Source organism: Rhagoletis pomonella, unplaced genomic scaffold, assembly GCF_013731165.1.
Source record: "Rhagoletis pomonella isolate Grant_MI unplaced genomic scaffold, Rhpom_1.0 Rhpom_scaffold_00013, whole genome shotgun sequence".
NCBI lineage: Eukaryota > Metazoa > Arthropoda > Insecta > Diptera > Tephritidae > Rhagoletis > Rhagoletis pomonella.
This window is the reverse complement of record NW_023458567.1, coordinates 17016442-17028503: the sequence shown is the minus strand read 5'-3', so window position 1 is coordinate 17028503 and position 12062 is coordinate 17016442. Positions and strand designations below refer to the sequence as shown.

The following is a 12062-nucleotide window of genomic DNA, read 5'->3' as shown; positions in this document are numbered from 1 at the left end:
AACTATATTTAAAAGCAACCACAGCGGTCACCCCAGCAACACTCCGAATAATTTCGGATATTTTTATATTTAAATCAAGCGCTGTAAGCTTATGAATGTCATAATACAAGAGCTTATGATTTCTTGTCTTTCGACGTTTTCTAAAGTTTTTGAAGTACACTTTCATGCATATTCCATCGGATAAGGTAATATGCATAACAATGCCTCTAGTACCATTACCTCATGCATCCAACCTGCAATTTCCAGATTTCTTATGCCGCTTGTAAGACGTCTCAGAGGCCTATTGCTGTATATTTTTTCTTTTTATTTCATTTATTTCATTTATTTCACTCTTAATCAGCAATTGTTTTCGCTGCAAAAAAATAAGGAAAATATCGATCAAAAAATAAAAATATATATTTTTTCTTAAGTACTTTTCAAAACTGCGCTTGATTTTCATACCCTTTTTGCAAATCAAGATGCAAGTTTTCGTTGAGAGTTCTGTTTAAAATTTTATAGCCTAAACACTAAAAAATAGTCGTAAATTAAACGTTTGCTCTTATTTTAAAGTTTCAAATTTTAAGTATACTTCAATCGGCGCGTCCGAAATAAGCCATCGTAAATAAAAAGGGTTTATCATTTTATGCTATAATTTAATATTTTTTGCTCAGCAATTTCGTCGAAAATTTGGAGCGCATGCTAGACGATAAGGAGCCGAAAAAGAGTTTGGTTTTTGATAGCAAATTTGTTCATTAAACTTTTTCTTAAAATACAAATCATAAAAAAAAACTTTCGTTTCAGTTTAGTGTTTCCCTTCGGGTCATCCCAATCCTAACACTGAAAAGCCAAGCTGAGCGCATTGCGCAACTCATTCAACACCATCGAGCCAATCACCATTTTCTCACAGTTCACCATCAAAGCCAACTGCTCGCCCTGTGATGTCTGCCAGTCCAAAGTAATTAACACCAGACTTCTCGAGTTCATAGTTTGGCCCGCAAAGTAAAGCAGCTCATTATTGCCCTCACTCGTCGCAATAGGCGCCACATTAATGCATTCGAATATGCGTTTCTTCAATGCTGCCACATCGACTGCATCCCGTCGCAGCTGCAAGCGACTCTGATGTTCATTCATGCCACGCAACTTGGTGCGCTCTTCCTTGAAGTATGACTCGCCAATTTGCACTGAGCGCACTAGCTCACCGACCGGTGGCTTGAGTGTGACACGTGACTTGCCGGCGCTGCTGGTGATTTCCAACTCAACGGCATGTATGGAGTCATTGAAGTCTATGCCGAGCACACCAGTGCCCATTTGTTGCGGTTGCAAGCACTGCAGAGGTGCAAATTCATTGAGATTCATGCCGGCTGGCAGCGTTTGTTGGCTAAGATGAATATTGGTTATTTCAGTGCTAGAGAGATTAATAAATTGCAGTTCGATGGAGACCATGGCGGAAGAATATAAATGTGGCCCGCGTGTAAAGCGGTAGCTCACTTGAAGTCCGTGTCCAGAGAGTTTGTTAAGCAGTTCGCGATGCTTGAATTCGATGTGTGAGGGGCCGACGAGTTCGATGCGGTTGGCAGCGCTGACGGGTAGCAGGCCAACAGCGCCGCCTAAGGGTGTAGCTGTTGCAGAAAATCGAATTAATAAAGCTTATTTGAAAAATTAAATATGTGCAACATACCAGGCGTTAGGAAACCGCCGAGCGATGGTGTCATTACCGGCCCAACAGGCGGTATGTCGTCCAAGTCTAGCAGCAGATCCAGGTTGCTTTTCACCGGTGCTGCTGCTGCTGCGGCTGCTTCGTCCACAACCGCATTCTTTTCCTTCTCTTTAGCTTTCGTTTCCTTGGCCTTCTCTTTGACACGCTGAAATTTGCGATGCTTTTCGCTCTCCGTCTCCGACTCGGAACTTTCTGAACCATCTTCAGATTCCGAGCCACTACCTGTGCTGCTTTCAGACGAGCCATACGATGAAGATTCGCTATCGGAAGTACCCAAGTCATTATCGCCGTTATTGTTGACATTCAGGTGCACATTATTATTGCCATTGCTGGCTGTCTTATTTACCAGTACAGTGGTAGTATCAGACTTAGGCTCACTACCTGTTGACTGTATTTTGGGATTTGCAGCAGCCACATCATTCACTTGCCCCTTTTCTGATTCAGAGGATTCACCATCACTCGATGATGAGGACGAAGAGCTACTGCTGGAGCCAGACTCTGAGTAAGCGGAAGACTTTTCCGACTCCGAGAAGAAATTCTTGTCATTAGTTGTATGCGCGCTCTTATCGCCTTGCTTCTGTGGCGTACGTGTGGCTACACCGCTTGCTGCCGCGCCGCTAGTGCTTGCAGTGGCAGCAGTGGTCTCGTGCATATAGCCTTCGATGTTACGCACAGAAGTATCGGTCGCCTCAGTGGGGAATGGCGGCAAATCTTTATAGCCTGTGGCGCGCATATTCAAATAATGGGAAAGCGAGCCGAGTTGGAAATGATCGCGCTCGCAATACTTGCTCTCCAGCGCCGGCTTAGGTTTCGCGGAGAGAAAGATCTTGCGCGCATTTTCCGAGAGTACAGTGGTTTTCCCATTGGATGGGAAAATGAATTGACGCAAAAAGCGTGCGCGATCGCGCACATCGTAGTTGGAATCGTAGCGAGCTAAAGTGAATACATACTGGCTGAGTAGCGAAGTCTGTTGAGGATTAGTGAGGAAAAGCTTTACGCCGAGATTGAGAATTTGCAGCTTAACGGCATCCTCCTGCAGGAAATAAAAGAAAAATGGAATTATGTATTAGTTCAATAACTTTTAACACCTGTCTGCCATGACGCACCTCATCCACAAAGGTTTTGGACATTTTGCGCAGCACATCGGGCGCTATCTTCGGCACTTTTTCATTGTATTCACCAATGAGCCATAAAATTGAAGCGCGTGCAGCTGGTATGGTTATATAATCAATCAACTTTGCCATCTGTGAGATGATTTCGTAGTGCTCGGCGGACTTGGACTGCAGTAAATTCTTTATTACTACCACACTCTCTGCGACGACGTGTTCTACAATTAAAAATTAATAAATATTCATTGATTACTTTGTGTAGAATGTAAAAATTTAAAATTTCTCACCATCACGATTTGATAGCAAGTGTACCAACCCGCCGAGACAAGTTTCGGTCACTTCCTTTATGGAGGCAGCACAACGTCCAATCGCCTGTATTGTGGCTGCCACGAACGACCGATCGCTACTGGAAATGTATGTTTGGAATTCTCGTAAAATCAGCGCAATAGTTGACCCTGATGCAAGATTCGTTAGTATATCCAGTTTAAGTAGCTTGATGTGCGTGGGATCGCTAGTGCGTACAAAAAACGACTTGATGTGTGGTTCGAAAATGGCTTTGCGTTTGGTCGACATCGATGCAATGCATGTGAGCACAACACTTTGTACCTCCTTATGCGAGCGCAGCAAGCGTATTAGCGCTTTAGCGATTACTTGCACTTCGTTGCGCGGCGCCACGTGATGATATAGCTGTGCCACAGCCATGACCACCGAAGCGTTGCGCGACTGCAACAACGGCTTTGTTTGACGCAAGAGCAGACGATGGTCTAAATCCACATGATACGATGAGGATGATGAAAATGTGCGCTCTTTCGTTGCGTCAGACTTGTTTTTTCGTTTGTTTTTCTGTCGTTTTTCTTTACCACTGCCTTCGGAGGACTCACCACTTGACAATTCTTCGTAGAAATTTTCCCCAGCGGCGCCACCATCTTGGTTCTGCTTTCCATTGTCGTCGACTGGCTCGTCAACGTTGGGATCGACGAATTGGGTGCGAGCGTAGCGTGTCAACATATTGATAATTATAACCTGACCCCATTCATCAACATCAACCAGCAGGTTACAGAGCTTACGGTAATTTTTGTGTATTAGATCCACACGCTCCGGGCAGACCTGGAAATGTGGAAATATGGAAAATGAAAATTGAGGTTGAATTCCGAATTGTAAATGTTTTAGAATTTAAACTATAAACATAACTTTTTCTAATAACAGTCAATAAAAATACGTGCATACATATGTATGTATAAAATAGGAAATAAGAAAAACCGAAATCACTATATTACAAGCTTTCACCAGTATGTAATCAAATCTTGCAATAAAATTTAAAAATCTTTATTTATGGTTCAATTTGTTTTATATTTAGAACTTTTATATTAATTAAATTGAAAGAAATACCTCCACAAATTTAGCAATTACGTGGTACGGATTTTGATTTTTATTTTCTTTTTTACTTATTATTATTATTATTAATATTAGACGTTAATAAATAAATACTATGGTCGATCAAGCTAAAATAAAGTTAACAAATGTATTTGACTTACAAAGATATTAAAACAAAATTTGTTTAAAAATAATAGCTACCTTAACAAAAAATTCTCAATACAAATAAAAGCAGAGACCAAGAATTATAATTATTGCATGGTGGAGTTTTAAAAAAGTCTTCAAAATTTTCGTAAGAAATATAAGTCTTTGGATAATAATTATGTGTGAACAAATTTTTTTAAGTCATCGATAACTATTATTTTAAGACTTATATAATAAAAGTCTTTTCATAATAATTATCGGCGAGATAAATATTTTTAAGTCTTCAAAGACTTTTATTTTCAGACTTATAGTATAAGTCTTGTCATAATAATTATCATTGATATAAATATTTTTAAGTCTATAAAGACTTTCTTATATTATAAGTCTTTTGATAATAATTATGAGTGGTAAAATATTTTGTATATAGTCCTGCACGGGTCCCAAACTAAGCCCCAACTTGTCCCAAACTACCCCCCAACTAGTCCCTAGCTGGTCCCACCTAGCCCCTAACTGCTTCCCAACTAATCCTGAAATGCTTTTGAACAGATCCCGTCTTTTACGACTTAAAAAACTTTTCGAGCTCATAATTATTATGAAAAGGCTTTTATAATATAAGTCTTGAAATGAGAGTCTTTGAAGACTTAAAAATATTTATCTCAATGATAATTATTATGAAAAATCTTTTATAATATAAGTCTTAAAATTAAAGTATTTTCTTCTACAATTTTTTTTTAAATTATTGTTGCTTTTCCGCAATTAGTTTTTCATTAAAAACGGCATCAAGCTCAATAAAAATTGTTGAATATAAGTATATGAAGACTTAAAAATATTAATTTCTCAGCTAAATATTATGAAAGGACTTTTATAATATAAGACCTAAGAATAATAATTATAGATGACTCGAAAAATATTTATCTTAATATAATGAGTATTGATTGACTTTTATTTTTTTATGTCTCTGAATAAAAGTTATCTGGCCTTATTTATAAAAAATAAAGTAGCTTTATAAAAGGTTTATAAATTGAAAAATGTATGGAAACGTCAATTTATAAAGCTCTTTAAACCTACTTTATTTTTTATTTTATATATATTATTATATATTATATATTTTAAAAATACAGTTTGCAATATATAGTAGATATCAAAAAAAAAAATTACGAACACTAACAACTCAGTCCAAGGACGGCAATTTTAGCTGTATTCGAACCAACTCACCTCATCAAACGCCATTACCGCAGAACCAACCACGAGCGTTGTGCGATCGGACAGTAACTTTTCAATAACCGTCACTAATTCATCTTTCTGCTCTGGATCCAGCGAATACAATTTCGGTATGGCATGTGCCGCTGTCTTACGTACATATGGACTCATATCCATAGCGCTGTCACGTATAGCTAACATAACAATGGGTACAATCATGCTGACACGTATGGACGAAAGTACACGCAAAGCTGAGGCACGTATCAATTGGTTTGGATCTTTTAATGCGCGTTGGAATGTCGATATTGAGAGCAAGGCCAAGTCTTGCTGCTCTTCAGCATAGCGCACTAAATATACGTATACCAATTTTTTTACTTCAATATTTTTGGAAACCACATTTTTCACAACAGCTGGAAATAAATCGCTTGCATCACGACCACGCGCTATCATGCCGATGATGCGTTTCATGGCTTCTAACTTCAGTCCGTCTTTATTGCTGTCCAACATCTGTTTGAGGTCATCATGTTTACGTCCTTCACTTTGAAAGAATGCGCCGCTCGCAGGATCAGCACCGAATTCAACATCTAAGCCCATTTGTGGGCTGGATGAAGAGGATGAATAGGCGGCAAATGGGCTGCTGCCGGAGGCGCTGGATTGTTGTTGCATGTTATTGATGCTACTGCTGCTTCGGCTGTTGTAAACGCTTCCGAACAGACCAACTGGTGAGGCGGAAGAGATCATTCACAGCGCTGTGACAATGGACAAATGCTGTATAAACTGGAAAAAATGTGCATCAATGAGTTTGCTTTGTTCTCAGCTTTGGTTGCGCTGCTTCAGCAGTTCAGTTGTTTGTGTGCTTACGATTTACCAATCTTTTGGGGGCGTATGGCGATAGTAGCAAAAAGTTGGGAAAACTGAGTTTTTGTTGAACCGGCGTCAGTATTATTTTAGGATTTAAGTTACGGGCGCGAACACGAACACTTTCTACCATTTACTTTTGATTTTGCAGTTAATCTGCCTGAAAAACTAAATATTTTTCAAAGAATTCACACTTTCGCACTTTTCCTTCGCTGCAAATTTGATGACGTTTCCTGGCTACTGTCATCTCTAGAGAAAGTTTAAGTTTAAAGTGTTGTATAGCGAAGTGCATTTTGGGTGGCAAAATGAATCAAACTTTTATAAAATTTTCGAAAAACTTCGTGAAAGCTTAAAACTAATTAAATTAAAGAAACAAATGCAGAATACCTACAAATCTCATCATTGAGCAGAAAATAACGGTTTATTTTTTGAAATGGGTTTTTTAACAATTTTGATTTAAAAAATGCTTAAATTCAACTTTTACCATTAATATCTCTTGTAGTTGTTGTTTTCCCCCCAAGAAAAGAAACCTACGCTCACCCCAATGATCTCTATCAATCCTCGTATACATTTTTTTTTTTAATTCGAGAATTGCAGCTATTTTGCATTTATGCCAAATAAAATGTAGGAAAAAGGTTCGGATTCCTATTTGCACTTCACAAAGTCGGCAAATTAAGAATTTTTCAGAACTAAGCTCTACCGGTTTCATTATATCCACAGATGTTGACATTACTAATACCGAGTACATTTAACACACTAGATTGTTTTTCTTTTTTGTTGTGCGGTGCGAAAATTTGTTGTTTACCTGGCAGGAAAATTAAGGTTAAGCGGAAAATTGCCTAAATTGAAAAAATTAAGCCGCAACAATATTCACTCGCAACAGAAAGCAATAAAATAGCAATTTGACCAACCACCGACTCATAATGAGCTTCCCACTGACGAATCCCAACAAGGAGACCATCCGCGCAGCATGCAAGAAATGTGGATATGCAGGGCATTTAACCTACCAGTGCCGCAACTTTTTAAAGGTATATATCCTACAGTATTATTAAAAAATATAATAAAAAATCAAGAGGAAAATTTAATTTCCACTTTCGGCAGGTTGACCCCAATAAGGAAATTGTGCTTGACGTTTCCAGCACTAGCTCCGATTCCGAGCTGGACTATCTAACACCATTGACTGAGTTGCGCATGAAGGAATTAAAGGAGAAAGAAGCCGAACTACAAAAAACCAAGAGCGAAAAAAGTCACAAAAAATCCAAGTCCAAGAAAAAGTCAAAGAAATCGTCATCTTCCAGAAAACGCAAAAGGAATAAAAGTCGCGGTAAAAGTAAGAAACATAAAAAACACAAAGAATCCTCAGCTTCAAGTGAAAGTAGTAGTAGCAGCAGCAGTAGTAGTAGTACAGATTCCAGTACCGAAGACTCGGACACCGAATCAGATTCCAGCGACAATGAAGAATCGCCCACTAGCAGTGACGACGATGAGTATGGCCGCAAGAAAAACAAGCAGGGAAAGTACAAGCGTAAAGCTGAAACACCTGCTATGCGGCGTAAAAAGTCGCGTGTGAAGCGCAAGAAGCATCGTGCTTCAGCGCGGCCTTCCAGCAGTGATGAAGATGAGACAAGCTCCGATTAAAATGGGTTGTGTGACATTGTGAGATAATGAGATTAACTGGCTTGATTTTAAGGATACGCAAGCAACATTACATGGCTGATTTCCTGCTCCACAATCAGTTCATACATATATAATAAATTGTTGGAATATAAACATATGTAACATATAAAGCTAATTTTATTTCTTAAGCCATTTGAAGGCGATAAATGATTCTAAAACTGCTGTGTGACTTTACGTATTAATTAGTTAAAGTGCCAAAAATAGTTAACCATCTCACTCAAGCTCGAACCTTGTAGGTATGTAGCTAATATGTAGAACAACCACTGCCCACTACACATAATAGCCGATTTATGTCCTCAAACAAATTAAAAAAAAATAGTTATGACTTTAAGAATCTTATTTTGGCTTTGCGTAGATTGTATGCAAGCAAATAAATGTATGCATAATATACATTGCATACCTATGCGCGCATGTTTCATTAATTGTATGATTAGTTAAATTATATTTCTCAGTGGAAAAATAGAGCATATATGTATGTATTTAACGTAATATTATTAAAGGTATACATACATACAAACTAGATTGCTGCAAAGGCTTGGTTTGTAAACATTTGGTTGATCTTATTGAAAGGAAAAATAAATTAATTATGCTACAAATAATAATGAAAATTATTACTGAAAGGCTTAGTTTGTGATTCTTTTTCGTACAACCTCATAAATGATTATTGTCCCCAATATCGGCTGTGGAAGCAATCCATTTAAAAATATAGCTCCATAGATTTACCACAGTACCGACTGATATGTTTAAAACAAAATCAATTTATATTATTTACGTATAAATTTTATTATAACATAATTTGGATAATTTGTAGGGCATATAAAGCTATTGGAATAGTGTTATTTTAACCGCTTTACTAATACAAATATAACCACAAGCATTCAACGCGTACACATTGGGTAACAATCACTTTTGCTTCAACTCGTCCATTGCCTTGAGCGTTTCCTCGCGTATGGTTTTGCCCACTATTGCTATAACGGCATTCTTCTGAACTGGCACAATATTATCCAATTTAGTTGCTAAGCTAGCATACAAATTGTTCATTGTCTTCTTCAATACTGTTTCAATTTGTTGTTGAACGGATAGTCTATCTTCATGTGACTCATCTGCCTCCTCATTGAGGCTCCCCGCCTTCTTACTATTTTCTTCCAGTGTTTGTTGCAACTTAGTATTTTGCTCTTCCAAATCGCGTACTTTTGCGTTGACTTTCGCTTCCTTTAGCTTACTCTCCTCATACTGTTGTCTTTGTGCAAGGCACTCTTGGTTTGCTTCAGCCAGTTGGTGCCGCAAATCCTTTTCTATTTTCTCTTTGTCTGCCAAGCGTTTTTGAAGTGAGTCTAAATCCTCTTCCTGTTGGGTTCCTTTATGCTTGTTTTCCTCGTACTGTTGCTTCTGCTCTAAACATTCTTTATTCGATTCAGCGAGTTGATGGCGTAAATCACTTTCTATTTTTTCCTTATCTATCAAGCGATTTTCCAGCGATTTTACGTCTTCTTCCAGCTGTGCCTTCTTCGCTATCGTTTTTGCCAACATATCTTCTTCATCGTCCATACGGGACTGATTCGTCTTTAATTGCACATTTTTTTCTGCCAGATCCCTTTCCCATTCTTCTAATTTGTTATACATGGCTGCGCGTTGCTTCAACAAATCGCCTACTAGCCTCTCCAGGCTATCGACATTGGCTAGGTTTACATCCGCCAGCTCAGCGCTAAAGGTCTGCAATATTTGTTCACAATTTGGTTTACTTTCATACTTCCCCTCGATTGTCTGCCGTAGCTTCCGATTTTCTTTCTTCAGTTCCAAAACTTTTTCTTCAAGTGCTAACATTTCATCTTCCTTATCCACTTTATCGCCAGAACTGGAATGTAGCAAGTCGATTTTATCAATTATTTTCTCTACTTTGCTCTCCAATCTGTTGATGTTCATTCGCAGTTCGGAGCTATGGGTACGATTTTCGGAGAGCATCATTTGCATGAATTGTGTCTCGAAAGCACCACTAACCGCTCCACTAGGATATGGATTTATTTGGCTCAAGGACAGCGGTTGTGTCTTTGCCAACGCTCTACTGCAGTTACGCGGCGTTGATTGGTGTTTGAGTTGTGGCGTTGCTAATGGCGTGGATATTATCTCGGCATCCGAAGAGTCGGTGGCATCTAAACTGTTTTGCAAATTTGCTGCTGGTGACAATTTCGGTAGCTGCTGACCCATTTTGGCCATGCGGCATATTAACGCCGTTTTGGTGGGTTTAGATGTTACTATAGGAGGCTTATCTATATCCTTAAAGCACATTGGATTAGTAGCCGCAATCGAAACACTGTTCTCTGGAGCTTTTTCTAACTCTGAAATAGCATATTTTCCCCCTTTTTGCTCACCTTCGCTAACTACAATATTCAGTTCAATTAATTTTGCTACGAACTCCTCAGTGTTGGCATCTGCATCGAAGTAAACACTCCAACAGAGTAAGTCATCGTCGTAGAATTGCAAATAGTTGTGGCTGCGATGAACTTGCGCCATGTCAGCGCGCAACGAACAAGTGGTCAGCACATTTAATTTAGCTTTGTAGATGATTATTCGATACTCATTTTCCACGCTTTGCAACAGCGCTACGCCCGCTTTGCCTACAGGCACTCCTTCTTTATAAGCATAAGCGACCTTTGCCAGCAGCGTTTGCCAGGCTTGCACTGTTGCGCCTGAGCTGGCCGTGATAGTTCGATTTGTAGTGGGGGCATTACTCGATGTTTGTTTAGTGGGTTGGTACTTGAGAGACTCCTGTTGCTCACCTCCTACACTACGTTGGTTTTCGAATTCAAAAAGATTTTCCAAATCGGTGTTTAGCCTACCAAAAAAGAAAAAACAAGGACCACATTTTTGGCATACAGAAACTTGCAAAACTTTACCGACTTACCGTGTTAATGATCCAAAAAAATCTTCATCGGTTTTAGAGTCTAAGCTGAAGTCCATCTTAAAGCATAATTTAATACTATGAAATTTTAAATATACAATGGAAATGTACAAATATAATACGGAGAAACAAAAATTTTCCAAACGAAAGTGATATGAAAATTCTTATGTCTAATTTATAAACAAATGAACAGCTGTTTTACCAGCTGTTAGCAAACGCGCGTGGTGCTGCCAAAACTGAAAAAATTGATTCCATTCTTTTAGCTCTGTTCGATAAATCTTTCGAGTTAAATTAAAAAAGTTTGAGCACGTTATTAAAGCAGATCACGATATAGCGAACAAATGTGGCGCATTCCGCAAGCCGCTCCTTTGGTATTGCTGTTTTTGACAATTTTCAACAAAAAGTAAACAACGCCTCAGAAACATTAAATCCGCTGAAATTGAGAAATGTCATCGTCTTCGGGGATGCGAAATCTTTATTTTATCATTCTTGAATGCAGTTCGAACAGAGATTCGATAGTTAGCCGGATTTATTTTTGAAAATGCCTGTATGTATATCCGTGAATACTTGCACTTACTTAAAAACTACTCACCAGTTGAAACAAGAGCGTTTGGTGTCCACTAACACCCGTCTCTCTTTGGTCCGACCCCGTTGAAACAGAACGTTTCCTGAGTCTACCCTACCGTAAGATAAGCTTGACGAAAACGACTGAAGGAGACTATTTGACTCTGAGCACAACAGCATTTGGACGAGTAAAACCTTGAGCTCCTGATCTTGCCCATGAACTTATGCCTAGATGTAAACCAGAATGGGCATGCTAAGGGCTGTCTCGAGTCGTGGCGTGACTCTCCGCACGCCGGGAAATGGTTGGGCACTTCTGCGTTTAATCTGCTCAGGTACGAGTTTTGCCTGCTGAAGTATACATAGCGAAGTTCCCGAGAAAGACAAAGCTTTGTCCCGTCCATGTCCGGTAGTTATGTAGCCAAAACGGCATTCACAGGTCGGGAGTCCATGCTGGTCGAGATCGACTGCATGCGAATGCCGTTTATAGCCTGTCGGTATGCTGTCGGGTACAGAGGTTATTCTATGAACCTTCGTTCGTTAG

General features: G+C 38.9%; 3 protein-coding genes across 4 annotated transcripts; 1 reads left to right on the top strand and 2 right to left on the bottom strand.

Moving 5' to 3' along the window:
* Positions 1 to 311: 311 nt before the first annotated feature.
* LOC118748883 (AP-3 complex subunit beta-2) lies at positions 312 to 6618 on the bottom strand. 2 transcript variants are annotated; one of them, XM_036483604.1, is made up of 6 exons: positions 6385 to 6618; positions 5539 to 6300; positions 3093 to 3912; positions 2803 to 3023; positions 1658 to 2729; positions 312 to 1598 (listed from the first exon to the last, which is right to left on the bottom strand). In XM_036483604.1, exons 2-6 carry the CDS (start codon positions 6262 to 6264, stop codon positions 811 to 813), a joined length of 3627 nt encoding a protein of 1208 aa, XP_036339497.1. In that variant the 5' UTR covers positions 6265 to 6300; positions 6385 to 6618; the 3' UTR covers positions 312 to 810. The 2 variants fall into 2 exon arrangements, with proteins under 2 accessions (XP_036339497.1, XP_036339498.1); XM_036483605.1 differs by having other exon boundaries at positions 6392 to 6618.
* Positions 6619 to 7111: 493 nt separating this feature from the next.
* LOC118748885 (protein SREK1IP1) lies at positions 7112 to 8232 on the top strand. Its single transcript, XM_036483608.1, has 2 exons — positions 7112 to 7409; positions 7483 to 8232. Exons 1-2 carry the CDS (start codon positions 7305 to 7307, stop codon positions 8017 to 8019), a joined length of 642 nt encoding a protein of 213 aa, XP_036339501.1. The 5' UTR covers positions 7112 to 7304; the 3' UTR covers positions 8020 to 8232.
* Positions 8233 to 8393: 161 nt separating this feature from the next.
* Positions 8394 to 11597, bottom strand: LOC118748884 (cingulin). The gene is made up of 2 exons (XM_036483607.1): positions 10961 to 11597; positions 8394 to 10891 (listed from the first exon to the last, which is right to left on the bottom strand). The coding sequence occupies exons 1-2, from the start codon at positions 11014 to 11016 to the stop codon at positions 8962 to 8964; spliced, it is 1986 nt and encodes a 661-aa protein (XP_036339500.1). The 5' UTR covers positions 11017 to 11597; the 3' UTR covers positions 8394 to 8961.
* Positions 11598 to 12062: the final 465 nt, after the last annotated feature.

What these genes read in the sequence shown, in the direction of transcription:
- LOC118748883 (XM_036483604.1), bottom strand. Translation starts at nt 6,264, where the DNA reads ATGATCTCTTCCGCCTCACCAGTTGGTCTGTTCGGAAGCGTTTACAAC. An exon ending in CGGTAATGGCGTTTGATGAG is followed by an intron (nt 3,913 to 5,538) that starts GTGAGTTGGTTC and finishes CCACATTTCCAG; the next exon opens with GTCTGCCCGGAGCGTGTGGA. An exon ending in CTTGCTATCAAATCGTGATG is followed by an intron (nt 3,024 to 3,092) that starts GTGAGAAATTTT and finishes TTTTAATTGTAG; the next exon opens with AACACGTCGTCGCAGAGAGT.
- LOC118748885 (XM_036483608.1), top strand. Translation starts at nt 7,305, where the DNA reads ATGAGCTTCCCACTGACGAATCCCAACAAGGAGACCATCCGCGCAGCA. An exon ending in AGTGCCGCAACTTTTTAAAG is followed by an intron (nt 7,410 to 7,482) that starts GTATATATCCTA and finishes CACTTTCGGCAG; the next exon opens with GTTGACCCCAATAAGGAAAT.
- LOC118748884 (XM_036483607.1), bottom strand. Translation starts at nt 11,016, where the DNA reads ATGGACTTCAGCTTAGACTCTAAAACCGATGAAGATTTTTTTGGATCA. An exon ending in TTTTTTGGATCATTAACACG is followed by an intron (nt 10,892 to 10,960) that starts GTAAGTCGGTAA and finishes CTTTTTTGGTAG; the next exon opens with GCTAAACACCGATTTGGAAA.